Source organism: Culex quinquefasciatus, chromosome 2 (assembly GCF_015732765.1).
Source record: "Culex quinquefasciatus strain JHB chromosome 2, VPISU_Cqui_1.0_pri_paternal, whole genome shotgun sequence".
NCBI lineage: Eukaryota > Metazoa > Arthropoda > Insecta > Diptera > Culicidae > Culex > Culex quinquefasciatus.
The window spans coordinates 158,139,389-158,165,018 of NC_051862.1; the positions used below are offsets into that span (position 1 = coordinate 158,139,389).

Sequence of the window (25,630 nt, forward strand, 5' to 3'; positions counted from 1 at the left end):
ATTTTGCCAGTTTATTCTTACATTCGGTGCGGTTCGGTTCGGTCTTCTCCTGGTCTCCTCTGGAAGTGTAGTGTAGTGTGCGCGCAAGTGGATTAAGTGGCACTCAATTACCGATATATCCAGCCGGAGTTCACCCAGGGGGGTTTGCGTATCGCGTGGTACGTTGGGTTGGGGCACTGTTTTGGGAAAAAACGGCGATTTTAGTGTAAGATTCAACGGTTTTAGGCGCCCAGAAAGAAGATTTGAATGAAATTGCAACGTGGAGCCTGAATCTTGGTTACGTAACAAGGATTAAACCAGATTCTTTGGCTTTTTCGAAGATCTTGCAGTATAATAGTGTTTCGAGAGCAGCTGAAAGAGTATTTGAAGTTACAAAATGATAAAAAAATGTTGTATTTCTAGAGTTTTAGGAAAAAAGTGTAATACACGCTTATTTTGACCTACTCAAAAAGCAAGGAAAAGAGATTATGTGAATTTTAGTATCGTGAATATGAGGCAATATAACGAAAATTATTAACGAAGAATAGAAGAAATCAGATAAATGTGCATAAATTATAAAAAGCAATCAAATTATCAGTTGCGAGTAAATTTAACAGTGTACTACCACCAAGAGGATCATCCAGCATGAAATCTCACAGGAAGCAAAGTTCAAGTTTAAATTTGTGGTGATAAGCCAAAGGAGCATCATGCGGCACAACATCTGACGCCACAACGACGCAACAACCGAAGCGAGAAGAGAGATTATCGCCTCTTGGAACGTGTATTTGCAAAGAACGTGTGCGAGGAAGATTCGTTCTTAGGTGTTGATAGTAGCTCGAGCAAGGAGGTCTAGCCCCCTCGCTTCATTTTCTCGTAGGATTCCGTTGACCGGAAAACTGTGCCAGCCGAGATAAGCCGTGTGATTACGTGGTCTGGCGAAATTCTGGAAGTTTTGTTATTGTTGTGTTTTACTATCACTGAATATTGAAAATAGAAAAGAGTGTGTTTGGGGTTATCATTCTACTAAAGCAAGGGTGTTGTGTATTTTTGTTTCGCAGGAAACAGCTCCTCGGTCAGGATTAAAATGAGCATGTGCATCGGAAGATTACTCATCAGCCAGTGATAGTCGGTCGTTCATTGACTACAAGTCACAGTGAAAACATGGAGAGGCGTAAATATTGGTTAGTGTTTCTAGTATTAGCTGCGAGCTGCATCGGCGGGATCAGTTCGGAGAAAAGAAGTAAGTGAAAATTGTTTATTGATTGATTATAGGATTTTCCTATTTACTAAAAATACTGTAACTGTAACAAATTAAAAATACTGAAACTGTAACATATAAAAAATATATTTATTCTTTTTAACCCTTTTAGTTTTGTTTCAGAATTTAAAAAATATTTCGCTAAATAATAATTATTATAATTCAAGCATATTTTCATTATTCCATTTGATCTCTCATATTTACACATTACCGTAAATCTTCTTTATTTTTTAACGTATTATTGAAATTATGAATCCATGGCTTATAATTAAAATTTTTATATATTTTTTGTTGAGGGGGGCTTAACTTAGTTTTTTTTTTGAAATTAAATATGTCTTTATTGAACTTTCTTATAATAATTACATTTCATTTACATTCTAAGTGGTATGGCTACATGCTCTTCATCTTTGTTATATTTTTCGTTTTCTTATTAACTGTTCACATTCATTTATTTACTTCAAATTGTTTTACATTTTTGCATTGAATCGAATACATTTGGGTAAAAAAGAAAAAAAATATATCACTTTAACAACTAATCCTAACTTAAAACTAAAAAAGTAAAGGCTTAACTTAGTCGAGGAACATAAACCATGAAAAATAAATTCCAACGGCCTAAAGCTTTATATCAGGCCTGCAAGACGTCCGGCCCCCGGGCCGGATCCTTGCCAGGAAAACATTTCATCCGGCCCGCAACGCCTTTTCAAAACAGTTCTATGACCGGCCCTTTATAAAAACATCAATAAATAAATTTAGTGTCTGAATTAAAAAATTAGCTTGAGATCACATTTTCACAACCATACAAAATTGGAAACATTTTGTTTATTCTTTATTTGCTTTGCTGAAATGTTTCTAATTCAACGTAATATGGGTCATTCCATCTCAACTGTGCACGAAAAAGTGCAAATTTGAAAATTAGCCTCTCCGATCCTGCTCAAATTTGGCAGAACTATTGATACTATCAAAACATGCAAGAATCCCGAATTTCATCCAAATCGGACCACCCCCTCCATTTTTGTACCTCCCCAAAAAATCGACATTTTGGCGATTTTTGACCAAACCTCCTAGTTTCAAACGACGATAACTCAGGAACCACAAATCTTAGAGGGTCGGTCTTAGACTCAATTTTGAAGGAAATTGAACGTAGAATCCATCTCCGTGATCAAAATTTTGGTAAATTTATTTTGTCTACCTGTATTGCGCAATTGAAAACTTTAAACGGCCGTATCTCAAAACACCCCAACTTATTTTTTTTATTTGACCTCACCATCGTGTTCCCCGGCCAATTTTACATAAGAATCACTTATCGACAGAAATGAATATGTTTCGTTCCAGAGATATCGAATTTTATAGTTTTGTGTTTTCGAGATTACCTACATCAGCTTCATTCGCCGCATCTGCTAGAAGCACACAGGCGGGCTGATCAATAACTGCTACCTGGTGTTCTGGGAGATGATAAATTTAATTTATATTTTTATAATTTTACGCAAATATTTATTCAAATGGCTAACAGGGGAAATTCTCGTATGTTTGGCAGATTAAGTCCTCGCTCCTAGTTTCGTCCAATTTGCTCATTTTCACTATTTAAACAACACATTTTGCAAACTTTTAATAGAAACTTGCTTGTTCACTTCTCATTGAGCTATTTATCACTCGATTTCAGTTGAAAACGCTTTTAATCAGCTGTAATTGAATGCCAAAGCGCTGATATGGCAACATTAGAGGAACACTGGGATTAGATGCTGTTCCCATACCTTGATCAATCTATTTTTGTGAAAGGGATATTTATTGGGTTATTTTGAATGCACCGTTTTTTTACGTGTTGCTAACCGTTTTAGAGTACCTCCGAGGCCATGACCAGGGGCTTTATCATGGGCGGTAGCAAAATAATGCCATTCAGCAAAAACCCCAAAACTTGCTTTATTATTATTATTGTTATAGTTTATTATTGACACATTGCCATAATTTGGCAAATCTGATTTATGGTTTAAAAGATTGATCATATTATAGTAGTTTATGCAACAAGTTGCAAAAAGAGGATTTTTTCAGCACGAGTCGTACATTTATCCAACGAGGTTCACCGAGTTGGATAAATACGACGAGTGCTGAAAAAATCAAGTTTTGCAACGAGTTCCATACAACATTTTTTGCAATTTCGAAAAACACCCATTGAGTGAAATTTTAAGTCGAATTTGCATGTGTTTTGTCAATAAATCGTTTAAATCAAAAAAAAAAAATGTTGAAAAGTGTTACTTTTCGAAACAAGTGCTGAAAAGTTCAACTTTTCAGCACCCATTTCAGTGCTGAAAAGAAGAACTTTTCAGCATTTATTTTGAAAAGTGTTGCTGTTCGATTCTGTTATTTTTGGTACAGAAAAGTAGGCTATTTCGTCGTTCAGGAATGACAGGAAAAGTAAGTAGTTTCACGACGGAATTGCAAAAAATCAATTTTTATATTGTGAGCCAGCTCCATTTGATTAAAAGATGATTTTGGTCAAGGTACATTTAATTTAAAAAAAAATCCTTATACGTGAGGACAGCAGCCGTATTGTGTTTCAAGCATCCAAGAATGATAGAAGAAAAAAAAACACTGTTGTTCGGACGGTGTCGAAATCATTGCAACTAAATTTGGGGAATTAGCCTCTTTGCAGCAGATCGAACTTTGTGATTTTCTTACATTTTTCAGTTTTATACTTTCCAGAAATTCTTTTCCTACTCCTTGTGATCGTCCGTCACTAGAGTACAACGTATCAACAAATTTTATTCATTTTAATTCATATTTTTTTACTCAATAATGTATCGTGTACTTATTGTTCAGTGTTACTTACAAGATCAATTGCATTTTCCTGCTCGCTCCGTCGGAATCCAATTCTGCCCTTTACTGTGTGTCGTTATTGCTCTGTCCTGTGGGTTAGCACAGAAATTCACCTCATTCATTTTTTTGAGCAGATAAACATTCGCGATTAAACTCCAGATTCCTACAGTGTTATACAGTTAATTTTTGCCCAATTTGATAAAGATTATTTATGATGAAACATTATTTTAATAAATGATCAGGTAGCAGTTATTGATCAGCCCGCCTGTGTGCTTCTAGCAGATGCGGCGAATGAAGCTGATGTAGGTAATCTCGAAAACACAAAACTATAAAATTCGATATCTCTGGAACGAAACATATTCATTTCTGTCGATAAGTGATTCTTATGTAAAATTGGCCGGGGAACACGATGGTGAGGTCAAATAAAAAAAATAAGTTGGGGTGTTTTGAGATACGTACGTTTAAAGTTTTCAATTGCGCAATACAGGTAGGAAAAATAAATTAATCAAAATTTTGATCACGGAAATGGATTCTACGTTCAATTTCCTTCAAAATTGAGTCTAAGACCGACCCTCTAAGATTTGTGGTTCCTGAGTTATCGTCGTTTGAAACTAGGAGGTTTGGTCAAAAATCGCCAAAATGTCGATTTTTTGGGGAGGTACAAAAATGGAGGGGGTGGTCCGATTTGGATGAAATTCGGGATTCTTGCATGTTTTGATAGTATCAATAGTTCTGCCAAATTTGAGCAGGATCGGAGAGGGTAATTTTCAAATGCTGTTCCGCTTCAGATGGAATGACCCATATTTGGATTTTGCCTTTTTTATAAGTTTTTTTTTCTTTGAAATTCAAGCATTCAAGCTATAATGATAGTTTAAAATGGCGAGATAAAAAAATACCCATTTAGTGAAATGAAAAAAAACTTGGATTACTGTCTAAAAAATGCACAATAAAACACTAAATTTAAACTTCATACAATTTTTATTGTGTTTACTTAAAATTGATTTTCCAATAAGTGAGTAGGCAAAAAGTCATGTATTTTTTTGTAAAACTTTACAGTGATAAAGTTTTGTTTGAAAACAACTTACAAAAAGCAAATCAAGTAAAAAATGTAAATAGACCGACGCCGGAATGTTGAAAATATTTATCAAACTAGAAATATTCATATTATGAATAAAATTGAGCAAATCCTAAAGAAACTGACTTTAAAAATGCAAGGAACAAGTCTCTTTAAAAGCACCTTTTAAAACATCTTTTTACAATTTTAAAAATAGTAGGGAAATAAAATTAACATCGAGTGCTTTAACAACTCGCCTATGTGGTTGATAAAATTATAATCCTGCATACATTTTTAAATAAATTTTCATTAATTTTCTATACATATAAAAAGTGAGAAAAAAATCTCTTTGAGTTTTTTGCTGCACTAGGGTGCCCAGAATATGGGACTTTTTCTCAAAACCTGTCTCCACAAGCTGAATATTGTTCCTTGAGCTATTTTAAGACTCTGGGCCAAATATGAGCAAAATCGGTCAACCTTTACCCATTGATACTCAAAGGTGAAGTTTGTATGGGAAAAATCGAAAAAATGTATGGAAAACCTAATTTTCTTACTGCTTGGTCTGCCGGCTAAAAAAGCAAAGCAATCCACTTTAACGACCCCCGGGTCTTTTGTGGTTTCTGTTGCAAGTTTCTGCTCATTTCTAGGTGTCCGAAGGCTATGTGTGGTGAGTCACTCAAAACCTCTTTTACGCTAATGGACCGACGTTTTACTTCCCCATCCGATAGAAGCCGGGTGTGCTACTTCCATCCAAATATTCCCAAAAGTGAGATTCTCATTGAAAATTTTATGCTCTGCAACTTTGTACAACAAACCAAACCAGTTAAACACGATCCTAAAATGTTATTAGTGATTTAAAAAAGTCATTTTTGTATGAAGAACATTTTTTTCACCAACTTTAGGCTCGGGTATCAATAAATTAATCTCATCCAACTTCGCTCAAAATTTGCACAAATGCTTAAAACAACCCAATGAACCGTTTTCCGCTTGAGGAGCAGGCGGTCATTTTTTTCTGGGCACCCTATTGCAGCACTTATTAGAAAAATGGTGTAATGCAATCCGACCATTTTTTGAAGTTTTTCTTTGGGCTCTACAGTAAGTTTGAGTAAATTCCGCATAACTTTCTAGAAAATAGCTTATTTTATTACCCACACGCTGACGAGGTACAGGATCAATTCTCCCCGGAGATCACTCTTTCTTACAGTAATTAGCAGGCGTTCATTTTCAAAAAATCTATGATTTAGTGAAACAATATTTTTGTGGCAAAAAACACCGTGCATTTAAATTTCGCTAATATTCAAATTATTATAAAACTATCCCAATCGTGCTAAACATGATTTTAAATTAAAAACGTTACTTAATCCACCCTTAGGTGGTTGGTGCTTCCTCACATTTAAAAGGTAATGCTATCCAAAATAGGGCGGACCTTTAAGTGTTCTATCAATTTGACTCATTATTCATTCATTCAGATTGGGTAGTCAGATCTTCATATTTACGGACACTTATGTGCTTACAACTTATGATAGAGTAGTCAAATCTCCAATTCAATTTGTGCCCGTTGGAAAGGCTTTTTAATTAGCTATCCAAAGATAGGTCGCATGATATATTTGGACAACGTTTTCATCAAAATATCTGAGATCTGGCCTCCAAAAAGTGTATAAATAACACTTAAGTGCTTATAACTTTTGATAGGGTTGTCAGATCTTCAATGTTTGGAACGCGTTGGAAAGGTTTTTTGATTACCTATCCAACGACAGATCGCATGATAGTTTCGGACAACGTTTTCATCAAAATTTCTGAGATCCGGCATTGAAAAAGTGCATAAATAACACTTAAGTGCTTATGACTTTTGATAGGGTTGGCAGATCTTTAATGTTGGAAAGGTCTTTCGATTATCTATCCAACGACAGGTCGCATGATAGATCCGGACATCGTTTTCATCAAAATATCTGAGATCCGGCCTCCAAAAAGTGCATACATAACACTTAAGTGTTTATAACTTTTGATAGGGTTGTCAAATTTTCAATGTTTTGGACGCGTTGGAAAGGTCTTTTGATAACCTGTTCAACGACAGGTCGCATGATAGATCCGGACAACGTTTTCATCATGATAGCTGAGATCCGGCTTCCAAAAAGTACATAAATAACACTTAAGTGCTAATAACTTTTGATAGGTTTGTCAGATCTTCAATGTATTGGACGCGTTGGAAAGGTCTTTTGAATACCTTTCTAAAAATGTATAACATGCCGGATTTTCTTACAAAAACCACCCTTTTTACAATATTCCGGACTTTTGTTAAAATCGTTTTTTAAGCATAACTTTTGAAGTACTTAACTAAACTGCATAATTTTTAATAGTGACTTATGGGACCCCAAGACGGATCGAATGAGGCCAAAATGGACAAAATCGGTTAAGCCAATGTTGAGATAATCGAGTGACAATTTTTTGATCAACATCCCACCACACACACAGACATTTGCTCAGAATTTGATTCTGAGTCGATAGGTATACATGAAGGTGGGTCTAGGAGGTCTAATTGAGAAGTTCAGTTTTCGAGTGATTTTATAGCCTTTCCTCAGTAAGGTGAGGAAGGCAAAAAGGGTGCTATCCAAAATAAACACAAAATGGCGGTGTTTTTCAGTGTTTTATTGTTTTAATTTGACTCGTTATTCATACCACTAGATTGGGTACCGTAAACCGGGGTGACTTTGATAGGATTTCAATTTGTTTTTAGAATATTTTCCAACAGGTTAGGTTTTTCTCAAGATTATTATTTTTAAAACATGTACTGGGGTAGGCCACACAAAGTCCATGCACTATTTCGGAAAAAAAGTTTTTGCAATAATGTTTAGAAAAAAAGTTACGTTAAAAATTCTTAGTTTTAATTCCGGGGTGACTTTGATAGTCATAGTTTTTCTTGTTAAAATCATATTTAAGATGTTCAAACTTTATTTATACGCTAAATGTACCATCACTAAAGTAGCTGATATAGTTTTTAAGAAAAAAAAATCAATGTTTGTATTTAGTTAACTAAGTGTATAAGCTTTTTAGCAAAATACATATAAATTTTAGTTAAAATTGTTAAAATGTCGGAATTTCGCCTGAAATTTGTTAAAACTAGTTTTGTTTATAAAATTATCGATTTATATTGCATTTTATACTGAATTCGAAGCACGAATCACAAGTTTTCACATTTTACATGAAATTTGTTGAACTGAAATTGCCTATAAATTTGGAGATTTTTTTTTATAATGTTTCAAAAACACATATTATTTATTATTTACAAACTTTTTTAACCTTCTCCCAGTGGAAAATTGTCCAAAGAATACAAAAATGCATTCCGTTTTCCGATTAAACATCATGTTCATTGAGAAAATCATGACACTTTGAGATGTTTAAAATAATGACTTTCCTCAACATTTTCTTAACTATAGTTAACTAACTTTTTAAACTTGTCAAAATTTTATGAAAAGTCCTTCTTGAGGTACTTTGAACACTTCTCTACCACGGTCAGTATGATTCTAAACCATTCCGTACGTATTTAAATTGAACTCTTCATTTTGCGGAAAAATCGCAAACCTATCAAAGTCACCCCGGCTATCAAAGTCACCCCGTTTTACGGTAGTCAGATCTTCATATTACAGGGCACTTATGTGCTTACAACTTATGATAGAGTAGTCAGATCTCCAATCCATTCGTGCTCGTTGAAAAGGTCTTTTATTACCTATCTAACGATAGGTCGCATGAGAGATCCGAACAACGTTTTCATCAAAATATCTGAGATCCGGCCTCCAAAATGTGCATAAATAACACTTAAGTGCTTATAACTTTTGATAGGGTTTGTCAGATCTTCAATGCCTTGGACGCGTTGGAATGGTCTTTCAAATACCTTTCTAAAAATGTATAGCATGACGGGGTTTCTTACAAAAACCAACCTTTTTACAATCTTCCGAACATAAGTCAAAATCGTTTTTAGCATAACTTTTGAAGTACTAAACTGCATATTTTTTATAGCGACTTATGGGACCCCAAGACGGGTCGAATTAGGCCAAAACGGACAAAATCGGTTCAGCCAGTCTCGAGATAATCGAGTGACAATTTTTTGATCAACAACCCCCCACACACATAAACATTTGCTCAGAATTTGATTCTGAGTCGATAGGTATACGTGAAGGTGGATCTAGGAGGTCTAATTGAGAAGTTCAGTTTTCGAGTGATTTTATAGCCTTTCCTCAGTAAGGTGAGGAAGGCAAAAATGATAACGAAGTCAACCAAGTCTTTCCCATGGCACTATTTCAATGCCTTGGGGAAGACTTGATCGGCACATTTTTACAGTCACTGTAAACATTCTTAATTTTGATAAGTTTTGTGAACTGGTATAAGTTTTTATTACAGTTTCATACAATACTGTAGTAGTTGTATGCTTAACGGTGCACATCAGCCAGAGCTTTTGCACCCAGATTTTTGTTACAGACATTTTAGTATCTTCAAAACTACGGGTACAATCGAAATATTTTTTTATTCATCCCCTAAAGTACTGTCTACCAAGTAATTTACAGCAAAGTTTCATTAATTTTACAATCCCGTAGTTGCAGGATTGGGTTCGTAAGTTTGCAAATTTTGGTATAAGAAGACAACAACTTCCTTCGTTGCTGTGCACCCTTAATATATTTGGGACTTAAAGAAAATCATTAATATGGTGAATCTAATTCTGAAGATCTCATTAACCCTAACTATTTTGGAAGTGTGCACCAGAGATGCCTTTTGGACATATGATGGGCCAGATATTATTTATTATAATTTGTAATGACAAAAAAAAATGCTAAAAGTGTTCAGGCAACATTTCAATTACTATTTGTTCAAGTTTAAAGGTGATGAAAATCATCTCTTTAAACTATAACAATAATTAGCCTGATTTACACTTTCCTTAAAAAAATAACAGTTTTAATTCATATTTTAATCTCTTTCATATAAAATCAATTTAATGCACAGAAGAAGAAAAAATACGCATAGTGTAATATTAAATATTCAGCATTACGAAGTGTGCACAAAATTCCACCTCAAATGCATTTTTTTTTAATTTTGTTTTACAGATCCATTGAAAGATCCCCGAATATGTGGGCGGCCACAATGTCAGGGTATGTTATTTTTTCAACTTAAATAAGGGTTTCTGTTTTACATAGTTACTCGCCATTCTTCCCCAGAATCAAACAACAAATTCAAATACCAGCGGAACCGCTTGTACAAGTATGACTACAAAATGTACGTCAAAAGCGAGTTCTCCGGCAGCGGCGAGAACTCGTCCGAGGTGCACATGGTGGCCGCGGTTGAGATCGACTTCCCGAAGCCCTGCCAGGGCGTGATGAAACTGTACTCGATCGAGGTTCGGGACCGCCCGGTGGTGGAAACGGACGAGCAGGACTTTGAGTACGGTGCGGACTATGTCGAGCCGGCACCGGAAGTTGAGTTGCACCCGAAGAGTGACGTGATTGCGGATGAGTTGATGCGGTTCGAGCTGCGGTTTGCGTTTCACGATGGTACCGTGAGTGAGATTTGCCACGAGGAGGACGAACCGGTGTGGACGTTGAACTTGAAGCGTGGTATTCTGTCGTCGTTCCAAAACACGATGCCAAGGTTCGATATTGACTATCATGCGGTGGAGACTGACGTGTCCGGGGTTTGTGACGTGACGTACACCATGAGTGGAACCAAGGAGACAAGTTTGCTGATTCGAAAGACGAAGGACATTGCGTCGTGCAAGAAGCGGTACAAGACGAACTCGTTGATTCAGACCGTGCCGTACGAGTTTAGACCGGTGAGATTTAAAGGAGTTGTGGGTTATGAATGGTTGTTTGAATAATTTGTTACTTTTTTTTATAGAATTACGTTGCCTGGCCAGTTCTGAACTCCACGAGCTACTGCAATGTAAGTCGTATGACCTTTATCTCGGAATACCAATTACGATCGACATTCTTCTAAAGATTTCAGTTGATAACTTCATCTACAAGGAAACGATCTGCTACGAACGTCACCAGTTGGTACCGTTTTCGAATAATCAAGCCGGAGCGGTAACGGAATCGTACAGCAAGCTCACGCTGGCCGACGAAGAATCGTACACGCCGGAAGAACACAGCGCGGATGAAACGTACGAGATTCAGAAGCGATCGACGCTCATCTTCGATCACACTCCGTCGGTGCGGGACAGTCACGACGAGATTAAGGCTTCACGGGAACTGCTTAAAGATCTGTGCCGGTTGGGTTTCCCCGATATCCAGCGTAACTTTCCGGACGTGTTTCTGAACTTCCTGTCGACTACGAGGGCCCTTTCGTTTACCGCTTTGTCTCAGTTGCTGTATCGATCGAAAAGTATTTGCGAGAATGGAAAGTAAGTTGGTGTTGTCTTCGATCGCACAAGTCTTCAAATAATTTGTCTTTTGTAGAAACCACGTGCTCGAAAGTCTGCCCTACATCGGTAGTCCAGCATCGGTGATCCTCATGAAGGATCAAATTGTGAAGAATCAAATCCCAACTGATTTGGCCAACCAGTGGATGGAATCATTTGCGTATCTTACAAGGTAGGTTCTTCCCACTATCGTTGGAGAAGGTGTTTCATAAAATTTTATTTAACCGTAGACCAAACGAGGAAGTTCTGGAGGCCATGCTGGAGCTGATAGAGCATGGTAAGAGTATCAACGAGAAGAATTACATTCTGGCGGCTACCTCGGTAGTGCACACGTTCTGCACGCTGCACTCTGAGTGTACGCACAACGAGAACGTTCAAGCTATCGTGCAAACACTGGAGAAGGACATTCTCGAAGCACTCGAGGGATCGTCTGTCAAGTCTCGAAAGCAACGCGAGGCCACAATTGTGCTGCTCAAGGGTTTGGGGAACATCGGAGTCATAAACGTGGAGTTCTACCACGAGCTGCGGGAGATCATTCAAAATGGCGCACTGCCGATGGAAATTCGACTGCAAGCTATCTACGCCTTCCGCAGGCATGACTGTGCGAGGACGAGGGATTACTTTTTGAAGATTTACTCGAACTTTGAGGTCGACTCGGAAATCCGCATCGGCGCGTATCGACAGGCCATGCGGTGTCCGGATTACCTCTCGATCAAGCTGATCAAGCACGTGCTCAAAATAGAGGAACTCAACCAGGTCGGATCGTACGTTTGGTCTCACCTGAGCAATCTCGCCAGTAGTGCTTCGCCGGTGCGCGTTGAAGCCCAAGGTTTGTTAGCGGACAACGATCTGGGGAAGAAGTTCCGCATGGACATTCGGAAATTTTCCCGCAACTACGAGCAGACACTTTTCTTTGACGAGTACAACTTTGGCATGACCACCGATGCGGACTTGATCTTCAGTACGCAGTCCTACTTGCCGAGAACGGCTTCGCTGAACTTGACAGCGGACCTGTTTGGCGAGTCGGTGAACTTCCTAGAGCTGAACGCTCGAGCGGAAGGGTTTGAAGACTTGGTTGAGTCGATATTCGGTCCGACAGGTCCACTGAATGCTAAGAAGGTTAAGGAGTACACTTCCGCCGTAACTTCGCTGTTTACTTCGTCTTCGGAGGAGGAAGAGCAGACTGGGTACGACCCAACGGCACAGTTTCGATTGAAGCGGGAGTCGGACGCAAGCGAAGATTATGACTTTGAAGAGGATGAATCAAAACCGAGAGCTAAACGAGAAGATGGCCGTACTCCAGCAGTCATTACGAGAGATCTGCACGATCGGATAGATAAGTTGGGTTACGCTATGAAAGCTGACTTCAGGGATCCTCACGCATCGGTTGGGGTGAAGATCTTCGGGAACGATTTGCGGTACTACACGATTGAAGGATTCGCCGAGACCATGAAGGCCGCTGAGAAGATCAATCCTATCAACTTCCTGAGACGCATACTGTCGGGTAAGGAAGTATCGTATACGAAATCGGGAGTGTTTTTGGATACCTCATACGATGTCCCGTTGAGCACGGGAATTCCGCTTGCATTAAGTATCATTGGAGCTTCTTCGGTGGACCTTCGAATGTCAGGTTCGTTCAAGGCAGTTGACATTTGGGAGGCGACTCGTCACATTGACGTGGATGGCAAGATCAAACCTAGCGTTTCCGTAGACATCACGGCCATAATGAAGGCGGATTTCATCCACGCTGCGGCGGGAATCAAGCTGAAGAGCAATCTGTATTCTAGTTCTGCTCTTGAGACAAAGATTAAGATTCGTGGCGATCGGTTGGCTTCGTTCCAGTTCAGTTTGCCTCAGGATCGAAACGAGATTTTCAGCGCCCGGTCGGAGATGTTGGTGTTTGACGACACCAGAGAGATTCCCCAGAAGGGTATCGAACGGCGTTACACAAACTCCACGTGTACTTGGCCAGCGATCGATAGGGCAATTGGGCTCAAGTTCTGTGCCGATTACAGTTTACCAGATGTGAGCAATAATTCTCAGGTACCGAGTTTGATTCTCAGTGGTCCGGTGATCTTGGACATCAGCCTTCAAAAGGCAGATCCAACTGCCAAGATCTTCCTGTTCCAATACAACTGGGAAAAGCAGCAAAATGTGTCGACAGGATCAGTCATCTTTGAAACGCCAAATTCTCAAATTCCACGCATTTTTATAGCGAACATCACAGCTGATTTGGAAGGATACCACGTGTCCATGGGCTTCCGCAACGGAGATATCTCCCACTCGGCCGTCGGACTGTACAAGAATAACAAAGATCAACGACGGTTGGATATGTCCCTGAACGTTAACGATCGGAAATACTTAGCCCTGGAGATGGGCTACAACAAAACGGAGATCAAGTACGGTATGATCTACAGCCCATCGCTGTTCCTGTCGGTCAACAGTGAACGGATAGCCGGGATGGCGGGACAGATCAAGATGACGGACAAGAAGGGCATCAAACAGTGGGACTACAATCTCCAATTTGAAACAAAACGAGTCCAGACGAAGGTCATGGGATACATTCAACAGACACAGGCCTCGATCACCAGCAAGCTGTCAATGGATTACAGATTCATCGACGGCAAACCGGAGCGGCTCACCCTCGGTGGCACCTTCGCCAACCGCAGTAACCGCGGTCGGACGGAGTACTCCGGCTCGTTTGAGCTACGCTCAACCGCTTATCCGAACTTTGACTTCGCGTCGACGCTCAAGTTCCTCTCGGCGATGGGTCACATCGAGTGTAAGGTGGAGTACAACAACGCAGCCGACTTGAAGGATCCGAACTATACGACCACGCTGCGGTTGATCTTCGCGCGCCACATGATGGCCGAAATGGGCAGAACGACGGCGTCGGTTGAGCTTACACGGCCACGCTCGCGGATGGACCTGAAGGCGATGATAAAGTGAGTGATTGAGCTTGAAGCACCATGCGTTTCCACTGAATTTGTTCGATAGTGGAGTCGCATGGTAGTTTAATCAGTATCGTTGGAACTAACTCAATATTTCCCATTATTTCAATAACAGACATGAAAACAACATGCGGAAGGGCACGGAGCACAACGTGTTGGTGATGCTGCGGTACGCCAAGGAAAAGGAGGTGACGGCCGTGTTTTCCGTATTTATGCCACGAGGAATCTTGTTTGCCATCGATACGGCTGCCAACATTACCGTTCCCGGATTTGATTCGTGCACGTTCAACTTCAAAATTAAGGAAAAGGCCAGAAAAGAGTACTATGTAAGTTGTTCATGAAGATGTTCCATGGAGACGCGCGGTGACTGAACTCAACCTTCCAATTCCAGTTCGACTTTGACGGCGTTTGGTTCTCGGGCCATTCGATCGTCGTGAACGGGTGGTACCAGGATCGCAGCTCGTTCATCAAGACGTACCACCACGCCAAGCTGGAGGCGCAAAGTCCCACGTTCGGGGACATCACCTTGGACGTGAAGTATCTGCGCGACGAGATCGAGTACAAGCTGGAACTGCACGCGGAGTACGGGAAGCAACCGTACGGGCTGACGGTTCGCCACGTGCAAGAGTCCGAGGACGGTACCAATAGCTATGCTGGCTTCCAGTGGAGGGACAGTTTGTACTCGTTTTCAGCGGTTATGAAATCGGCGCCGATCAAGGAGTTGGTGCTGGAACTGCACGTGGATAAGTAAGTATTTTTTTTAGTTGAACAAATGATTGTAATAGAAACTTCAACGTATTTCAATTGACAGACTTCGTGATATCAGTGTCACGCTGAAGGGATATTCGACACTTTTGAAGCGAGAGGTGGGTGTGGAGATCAAATGGGACGCCAATCGTGACCCGACGCAAAAGTTGGCAATCTCCGGAGAGCTCAACACACCACAGTATCGCGTCTACAACGGAAGATTCCTTGTGTCCTATCCAAATCGTACTGTCAGCGGTGTATTTGACCTGAAGGCGGTTGACCCGAACTACCTTGCGAACGCAAGGGTGTCCTGGAACACAACTGAGGCAATCGAGCTTAAGCTGGACGCTGGGTCAGAGGAGGAAATTCTGCGGAACATGTGGTTGCTGTTCAAGCTGACGACTCCCTTCGAAGGTTGGCGCTATAACGCACTAAACGGAGGATTCTACTTCAAGGATAACCTGCTGAAAACGAATATCTCCGCAAACTGGGCCGAGGATCAAACGTTAGGCGTAGAGGTTTTAGGTTTTTATCTGTCCAACGATACGGACTTTAATTGTGAGTTGAAGACCAAGCTGCACAGCTCGATTCAGCACGTTCCCACGGTGAAGGTTCACTTGAAGCACAAGCTAGACAATAAACGGGTGGACACTGTGGTCACCGTGAATCATACCGTAACCGACGAGCCTCCCCAAGTGTTCTCCGTTTGGTCCGGTTGGCAGTACGATCAGGACGAAACGTACCGCAATGTGTCCGGATCGTTGGCGCTTGTGAGTCCGTTTGAGGGGTACAAAACGGGCGCGTTGTCCACCAAGTTTTCGCTGAGTGAAAGCCGTGAGCTACGAGGAGCGGCTGATTTACAGCTGGACGATGACAAGTACGAGCTGGTGCTTAAAGGTCACGTACGGAATCTGGTTGATAACATGCTGACCGTCAACATAACCTCTTCGAATGAAAAGTTCCGAAACATTAACGGACGCTTCGGAATTAGCGAGAAAGAACGGCATGCCGTTGCGGAGGTCATTACACCGAAAAGCGCACTCGGAGTGGAAGTTCTGTTCGCCGTTGTTTCAGCGTACGACTTTGACATCAAGTTTTACCTCGCGACACCATTGAAGGATCTTGAGCGGGTCATCTTGAGGGGTAAATTGAAACCCGATAATGTCGACTTCCGAGCTGGACTGAACAATTTGATCATCGGATTCGTTGGGATGTGGCGCAAGGCTCATCTGAAGGACTTTGAGTACTCGTACAAGGTGTTCACGCCACTTCCCAAGTTTGAGGAGAATGGGCTGATCTTGAAGTTGATCGCGAATACTGAGAAGAGTGAGTACATCGATCTAGAGTTCAGTGGCAAGTTCTCACAGTACAAGTTGGGAATCAAGGCGGTTTCGGAGCCCAAGCCGCAGCTACTGCGGCAGCTCGGAGTTCAAAAGGCGTCGGAATTGCTTGACGAGTTTTTGGAGGAATCACCAACTGTTCAGGCTAGTGAGGATGAAGAGGAAGAGGAGGAGGAGGAAGAAGAGGAAGAAGAATCTCTAAATCTGGTTGGTAAGATTGAGCTTGACACGATTGTATGGCCGACGATTACGGGCACACTGGATCTGGAGGAATACAAATCCAAGTACTACGTTAGCGGAAAGGTCAGGTTACCTCAGGGGTACGTCGACATCTACGATCGCTTCTGGCTGGAAGACTTGATGAACATGAAGAACAACCTCAAGATCAAAACGCCGTTCCCGTTCATGAAGGAGTTACAGTCGGGCTTCGAGCTGAGGATACCCTACCCGACGAACAAGTTCGTCGTGGGCTTCAACGTGCTCGTGCTGAACGACACGCAGTGGGTGAACACCGGGTTCCACATCTACTACAACGTGTCGGTGGATGAGTCGGAAACGAAAACCCACCACGCCATTGTCAATCTGATGACCCCGATGGAGAACCTCAAGAAGGTCCGACTGCACGGAGTGCTGGACGAGGAAGAGCACGGTTACAAAACGAATCTGACGGCCAAGACCATGACGACGGAGGCTTCCGTTGCGATGGCTTTTGAGGTATGTTGTGGGTTGGGCTCTGTAACTATTCAGTTAAAAAAAATCTTTTTTTTAGACTGAAGATCAGTTCATTGAATCTTCGCTGACGATCTGGGTGCGTGCCCCGTTGATTCCGTATTACGGCTGCAAGATTTTCTACAAGCAAGATCTTGCTGGCACAGATAACTCCATGGACATGGGCTTCGTGGTACACGATGGAGACATCTTCAACAATGTATGTTCTTACAAGTTTTTGAGTTACAAATCTAAAATTAACACACTTCTTCTTTCCCTAGTTCCGCTTGGATGGCGCATGGTCCCGGGCAGAACCACACTTCTTAGTGGGCAAGGGACGCTACCAGTCCAACTTCCTACCGCTGCAAACGATCGACACGGAGTTTGTCATTACGCGAGAACCGTACCCGAAGGCGCAGTTCGAGATGCGACTCAACGACAGTGAGGGAACGCTGGAGCTTATTCGGGCGAAGGCTACGCGGAACCGAGAAATGGTGGCGGTTGAGCTGAGTGTTCCACTGGAGAACTACCGGAACCTGTCGATCTACGGGCGGCTGTTGAAAAAGCAAGGCGACGAGTATTCGGTGGTGGGACAACTCTATAGGAACGACGAAGTGTTCAACGTGGAAGGCGATGCAACGATCGTGAACGATATACCGAAGAACATCGCACTGGCGATCAAACCTTTAGGGGAGGGTGATGATGGATCGTTGACGTACGAGTACACTACAGATGAGGTGTCAACTAGTTTCAAAGCGAACATTGAACGTGGAGGAAAGTTCGCCAACATTGGGGGAAGTTTCAAAACGCTTGCACTGTCGAACTGGAACTTCAATCTGGACGTCCAATCATCGGAAACGGATGTCGGCAGTATCGATTGGAAGTTCGGTATAGCTCCGTTGGAGAATGGACTCGCGATGGGAACGTTCAAGCTCAAGTCTCCTTGGGATCGATACGGCATCAACGAAGCGGATGTTAGCATGCTCTTTGATGTTCATCCAATTTCGGGTACTGTGACGGCAAACTACAGCATTCCTTCCGTTTCCGGTGATGCCAGTTGCCTGTGGAGTTGGCATCTGTTGCAGAATGTGCGATTTGGACTGCACAATCGCGTTCTGAGAGATTCCACGGAACGGTTCTTCCAGATCGGAGTGCGATATCTCAGTCCTGATCTTGAGAGCAATCACAACTTGACCTTTGGTGGTGACTTGAATCTGAACAACGTTTGGGTGTAAGTATAGATCTTGAAGGTAGGTTTATCGGACACTAATTCCTCGTTCAGTTTCAGCGCAAATACTTCAGTTACGTTCATATCGATATCGGATCTTTCGGGTGTCATAAGAGTTCAGTTGCCCAAGCCAGTTGGTGATGTTCACACCCTGGCGGCCAGCATGAACGGTAACATTCCGTTCCTTGAACCGGTTCGTACGCTGAACTTTGAGACATCTTACGAAACGGAGGAATCCCGGAAACGCTATGCATGGCACTCGGAGTACAGCTTCGTTCACGATCTGCGTACTCTGGCGCGGTTTGACTGGGGACCCAATGTGCGCTCGCAGCGCATCCAGTCGAACCTGGACGTGTTCCAGGACGGTGAAAAGCGGGAAATCACAATTAAACTACGTGGGCCATGGTATATGGAAGATGCGTTCCGATCGGTTGTCGTCTACAACTATGCCGATAACTTGTACCTCGTAAACGGAAACATGTCAATTCCAGCCTCACGAAAGGTCGCCGAGGCAAACGTAGCTTTCACGAACCTGTCCAACATGAAAGGTAATGTAAACTGTACGACTCCCTTCCTGAACATAACCTGGCTGCACGGTCAGTTGGAGTTTATCGAGAGTCCGCTGGAGTCGATTCGATTTTTGAAGGCAACGTGGCCGGAATCGAGCGCGATTTTCGATGCCAAGACTACGTACAAGCTGCATAACCTAAACCGCGATCAGCAGGGTACGATCAAGGTGGAGATTCCCCTTCAGACGCGACACTTTGCAGAGGTCAAGTATGGGTTGGCGGAGCGTCCAGCGATTACGACAGGACACGCTGAAATCGATTACAACGATCGTAAGGTGCTCAGCGGACAGTACACATCCAAGCAGGAGTCTAAGGCCGGATTTGATAAGGAAACTGTTGATGTAACCCTGGAGAATGACTTTAAACCGATCGGGGTTCATTACGTTCATACGACGAACTTGATCCAAGGTAACTCGCATGCCATGGACACCAAGCGTGCCGAAGTGTTTGAGCTGCGCAATCAAAAGCAGTTCAACATCACTGGAGAGCTGCAAGTTACTACGAGGGACACCGGTAGAGAATACGTCATTACGGCGATCCATCCGAATCGTACCGTGGTTCTAACCGCCGACTTTGACCAGGAAGATAACAAGACGAAGCAAAAGTCCAAGTTGAAACTTTCACCGACTCGCTGGATTGCCTACGACTTCCATCTGACGAACAACTCGCAAGCGGACAACGACACCCAAAGTTTCAGGCTGGAGGTATCGTATCCCCAGCGGAAGCTGTCCGCTGATGGGTGGTACTCCGTGACCGAGAACACCTTCGATTCGGACATTTCACTTCAGTACACGCCGAACAAGACTAGCGACGATGAGGTCGTACAACCCCGTACGGTCCGAGGTGGGGTCAAGTGGGTTGACGAGTCGGATAATGACGTTACGAGACAGAATTTGCTGGTACTTTTGGGTCATCCTACGTTTGAACAGGACATTACCCTGAAAGGATCGTACTATTCCGACGAAAAGGACCTGCTGAAGACCAACCTGGATATCCGGTACACCCACGCGGACAGTCATCACCTGTCGGTGGGATTCAACGCGAAGGATCTTACCTCCACGGTCGGCTATCGAAACTACTCTTATTCTCTGTTTGGCTTGCACGATGCGTCCAATCTGGATCTGGAGTCGGCCGGATCCGTCGGTCTGCGGCTGGGTCTTTACGAGCTGAACTCCAACTCGCACTACAAGCGGGGCTATCTTTCGCGCATGGAAGGCTACGTAATCAGCAAGCTGGACGTCATGCAGAAGGAAGTCATTGTAGAGGTTGGTATTTTGAGGTACGAGTGTGAACCCCCGTTTGTGAACGATGATCTTGTTTTCAGAAAATGACTTCGCAAAGCAGCTACCGCTTGTGGGGCAAAGCGTCCGGAGTTTATCCAATCTATATGGTCAACGGCAGTTTGCTGAACGGTCCCGAGCAGGATTCGGCTGGTTTCTTCTTTATCGACATCGACGACAAGCTGGTACAGATGAAGATCAACATAACGCCTGGTAAGACCTCGTGATTTATTTGAACCCAAAAGAATTCTAACCCCAGCTGTCCCACAGACGCCACCGAGAACGTGTACATGTACGGCATCATTCCGGACTCGCGGAGTGCGTACTTTGACTTCTGGCGCGACTACGACACCTCGCGGGAGATTGACGTGGCGTACTATCTCAAGATGAACCATTCGCGGCTGGTCACCAGCAAGCTACACTGGCGTCCGGAGATTCGCTCGGACTTGCGCAACTTGGCGCGCAACTACTTTACCTCGATGCACAACTCTTTCACGGAATCGTTGGAGTTTTGGGTGCGCCAGATCTACCTCGAGTCGAAGGATTCGGTGAACGGTGTTTGGGATTCGGCTAATCCGTTCTTGGAGGGCTTCCTCGAGGACGTTTCCGGGCTGAACGTGATCCAAAGCGATCTGGAAGATTTGCGGCAGTTCTTGAACGCGTCGTACGTGGCGGATGATTTCTACATTCGATCGGTGATCAACTTTACCGTCACGGTACTGGATGAGTTGGCGATCAAGAATAAGATCACTTCGCTGCCCAAGTTCCTGACCGAGTTCTGGCAGGTTATGGGAGACTCGGGACAGGCGCTGAAAAAGTCGATCACGTGGTTGCTGGAGACGATCAAGCAGTCGTACCAGAAGGTGGTTGATGTTATTGGTCACATACTGCAGGGAGATTCGATGAAGTATTTGTCCGAGGTTTTGGAAAATTCTGTGGCGAGATATGACAAGTTTATAAAGGACTTGCATCTTCAATTTATAAAGGTTGGTTTACTGTAGGAATACTTGAGTTTTTATGTGACTAACGATATTCTTTTAGAACGTCCAAGAGCTCTGGAAGAAGCTAACCGATGTGATTACTTCGTACTGGCAACGGATGCTGCAGAACATCGAACCTTCGGTCATCAAATTGGCTCATTACGCAGAATCCGTAACTTGGCATGTCGGAAATGAAGTGTTTTGTAAGTCTTCTACTTCTTTTAGAATATCTGATTTATTCGAACTCTCTTTCAGCATTCTTGTACAACAAAACGCAAGAAATCGCGGAATCTCCGTACTTCACAAAGGTGACCAACTTCACCCAGGATTTGGACACGTTGTACAAAGATTTGATCCAAAACGACATCATCACCAACTTTAAAAAGTACGGCACAATTGTAACCCATTTCGTGCAGGACCGATTCTTCCGGCTGGTTCCCTTTGGCCGTGAGATGCACCAGGTTATCACGGGGCTGTGGGATGAGATGAAGCAGCTGCAAAAGCTCAAGTACGTCCAGTTCATAATGCAGCGAGTGAACGAGGTTAAAGTCAAGGCCGAATGGTTAGCGGAAGAGTTTCAACTGGAGAGACGACTTCACCAGCTGTGGAGGATCCTGAGGAACAAGTTGACGAGGTACGCACAGACGGCGCTGCAGGCGGAGAATCGGTACCGTGAGGCGAAGACCAAGTTCATCTTCGATCCCGATCACGGGGTGCTGGAGATGGAGCAGAAGCTGCCTATGTCGTGGCATGCGTTTAACGAGACGCCAAAGTTCGAGGAGGTTCCCGAGTACAAGTTTATCACCGACATCCAGGACTTCTTCGCGGGCAGCAATACCACGATTTGGACGCTGTACAAAGAGTTGAAGCCGTACACGGACTCGAAGATGTGGCTGCCGCCGTTTAAGGCGAACTCGCTGTTGGTGGGATCGAGACACTACATGTCGTTCGACAAGCGGTTTATTTCGATTGATCTGCAAGATTTGCAGAAGGATGGCGTCGCGAATCAGTGCTCGTACGTGCTGGCGCATGACTTTTACAATCAGTCGTTTACGGTTCTGCTGGAACCTTCGGTATGTTGAGGTCGTAGCTGAGTCAAAACTTTGACTAACAAAATGTTTTTTTTTAGGTTTTGGAAAAAAGTGGCAGACACTCACGAAAGATAACTCTGATCTTTGAGGACCAGCTCCTGGAGGTTGATATTCTGGATGCTGTAAGTTGACGCTCAAACCCAAAGCTTCAGTAAAGAGTAATAATGAATTCCTCTATTTCAGTCTGTGAGAATCGGACGCAATATTACGACAGCTCTGCCAGCCCAAATCGGAGATACCGTAGTCTACCGCGAGACCGACGTCCTCACAATCCAGTCCTTCAAGGGCTTCAAGCTGACCTGCAGTCTCCAGTACCACATGTGCTCGTTCGATCTAAGCGGTTGGTACTTTGGCAAGACGGCCGGTATCCTGGGCACGATGAACAACGAGGTGTACGACGATTACATGACGTCCGACCACCGGTACGCGTCCACAAAGGAGCAGTTCATCAACAGCTGGAAGCTGCCAGAGTGTGACGGCGACGTCCAATCGATTAATCACACCGTAAACTTCTACGCGGCATCAAACGAGGTCAGTCAGCTGTGTGAGTCGTTCTACCGCCAGAAGCATTCGTACTTTGCGTCGTGCTTCCCGATCGTCGATGCGACGCCGTTCTACGAAATGTGCCTGGATCTGGGACAAAACATGGTCAACAAAACGGACGATCCGTCGAACAATGGGGCGTGCACGTCTGCCCTGGCGTACATGGAGGCCTGCAGCTTGGAGGACATGCCGCTGCGCGTTCCGGACTCTTGCATTCAGTGAGTTTCAATGGGAAAAATGCCATGCGTCTCCATTGAATTCTTGTAGCCTGTTACGTTCAATGGAGACGCATGGTGGTTTAACATTTTTATTTAATCTTTCTCTCAACTTCCAGTTGCAAGCTCATCAACGGCTCCTACGTCCCCGAGGGGGCCTTCGTACCGATGAAGGAGGTCGACGAAATTCCCCAAACATCCGACGTGGTGTTCCTTGTGGAGGCGAAACTTTGCAACGAGAACATAACCACTTCCAAGAGCATCAAGGCGCTGATCCAGTCCCTGCACAAGGAGCTGCAGGAGCTCAACATCACAGATAACCGCTACTCGGTGCTGACCTTCGGTGGAATGTCCCCGTTCGACAGACCCCGCAGCATCATCGTGAACGATAACGTCTTCGTGACGCACGAGTACATCGAACCGTTCTTCAATCACATCGCCACGGCGGAAGGCTCCAACGACGACATTTTCGATGCCATCATAGTCGCTTCCAAGTTGGTCTTCCGACCGGGAGCCTCCAAAACCTTCATCCTGCTACCCTGCTCGAAATGTGCCAGCTCCAGCATGAAGCTGGACTACTCGTCTCTGCTTCAGCTCCTCCTAGAAAACGGCATCAAGCTGCACATCCTCGCCGATCACGACATCGAGTTCGACAAATCTCGCGTCTCGCGAATGTTCTTCGGTATGGATCGCGACAAGGCGTACACAAAGAAGGACCTCAAGGACCTGGTCGGCGACAGCGATCTGCGCAAACAGATGCGACTGCCGAAGGCTACCCTGGGCAGCTGTGCCGCGCTGGCGCTCGAAACCAACGGATCGGTGTTCAGCGGTCGCAAGCTGCGTCCCGAGCGGCGCAATCCGACCAAGAAGTTCATCACGGTGTTCACGAAGCGGGTCGCCAGTACGGCCAAGCCGAACTCGTGCCAGACGTGCGAGTGCACCGGCCACAACACGGGCGTTTCGTACATGCTCTGTCTGCCGTGTACTTACCCGTCGGCGTTCAGCTTGGATCACGAGCGCATGAGCGAAGACGAGCTGCTTTCGGTGCTGCAGCCGGACCACGACTGGGACTGGGAGGAGGACGATGAGCTGCTGTAGGTCGGGGTGGGGAGAAGGGTGAGACGGATGACGAGGTCAAGAGCATTGTATTGACATAATCTAGTAATAACAAATATATAATACCGACTGTGCGTACTTAGAGGACGCGGCCTTGAAGAGAGTAAGAAAATTTTAATTCCTAATCGTCTGTTGTGATCAACAAGTTAAAAACACTAATAAACACATTTTTAAAAAAGTAGTACTTTTTATGCTTTTTTGTTTTTAAATAGTATTTCGAGATATCCTGAATGACTTTTAGTACTAGTAGCAACCATGTGTAGTTGGTTGACATTGAATGTGATTTGATCGTCTTGAGGTTTTGATTACACAACTCGAAATTTTTTAAGTTGATGTCCTTAAAAGCTTCAGTTTCATCAAGGTATGATAAATGTGGGCTCCCTAAAGTTGCTCCAATCGGCATAAATTATTTTCTGTGGAATTCCTGCCAATATAAACATTTAAAATGTTGGGTATAAATTCTGTGGAATTATCTCAAGCAACCATGCGCACCCACGTTTCTCAATAGAGGTAGCAAAAATAAGGGGGTGCGCATGGTTGCTTGAGATAATTCCACAGATTTTTTTTTCTTATTTGTTACAGTATCAAAGACATATCTTGGCTTCCATCATGAATTTCATGAGCAATTCTCTACGAAATCGGTCTTTTTTCTTTAATTTTAATTTTTGTATTTTTTAATCCGACTGAAACTTTTTTGGTGCCTTCGGTATGACCAAAGAAGCCATTTTGCATCATTAGTTTGTCCATATAATTTTCCATACAAATTTGGCAGCTGTCCATACAAAAATGATGTTTGAAAATTAAAAATCTGTATCTTTTGAAGGAATTTTTTGATCGATTTGGTGTCTTCGGCAAAGTTGTAGGTATGGATATGGACTACACTGGAAAAAAAATGATACACGGTAAAAAAAAATGGTAATTTTTTTATTTAACTTTTTATCACTAAAACTTGATTTGCAAAAAAACACTATTTTTATTTTTTTTTATATGTTTTAGGGGACATAAAATGCCAACTTTTCAGAAATTTTCAGGTTGTGCAAAAAATCTTTGAGCGAGTTATGAATTTTTTAATCAATACTGTTTTTTTTTCAAAAAATCGAAATATTGGTCGCAAAAATTTTTCAACTTCATTTTTCCATGTAAAATCAAATTTGCAATCGAAAAGTACTTTAGTAAAATTTTGATAAAGTGCACCGTTTTCTATTTAAATCCATATTTAGGTGACTTTTTTTTAAAATAGTCGCAGTTTTTCATTTTTTTAAATTAGTGCACATGTTTGCACACTTTCGGAAAAAATATTTTTGAAAAGCTGAGAAAATTCTCTATATTTTGCTTCTTCGGACTTTGTTGATACGAT

The 25,630-nt window shown here is 42.9% G+C and overlaps 1 protein-coding gene across 3 annotated transcripts; it reads left to right on the forward strand.

Annotated features, from left to right (window-relative positions):
* On the forward strand, positions 1–24,451 carry LOC6041484. 3 transcript variants are annotated; one of them, XM_038251807.1, is made up of 21 exons: positions 1–158; positions 1,038–1,219; positions 10,196–10,240; positions 10,307–10,917; positions 10,983–11,027; positions 11,084–11,487; positions 11,543–11,677; positions 11,736–14,450; positions 14,572–14,782; positions 14,848–15,203; positions 15,268–17,257; positions 17,313–17,471; positions 17,533–18,482; positions 18,534–20,313; positions 20,373–20,541; positions 20,599–21,314; positions 21,370–21,511; positions 21,564–22,381; positions 22,438–22,521; positions 22,583–23,160; positions 23,277–24,451. In XM_038251807.1, exons 2-21 carry the CDS (start codon positions 1,141–1,143, stop codon positions 24,253–24,255), a joined length of 12,966 nt encoding a protein of 4,321 aa, XP_038107735.1. In that variant the 5' UTR covers positions 1–158; positions 1,038–1,140; the 3' UTR covers positions 24,256–24,451. The 3 variants fall into 3 exon arrangements, with proteins under 3 accessions (XP_038107735.1, XP_038107733.1, XP_038107734.1); XM_038251805.1 differs by lacking the exon at positions 1–158 and adding an exon at positions 187–205 and having other exon boundaries at positions 23,277–24,255; XM_038251806.1 differs by lacking the exon at positions 1–158 and adding an exon at positions 891–909 and having other exon boundaries at positions 23,277–24,255.
* Positions 24,452–25,630: the final 1,179 nt, after the last annotated feature.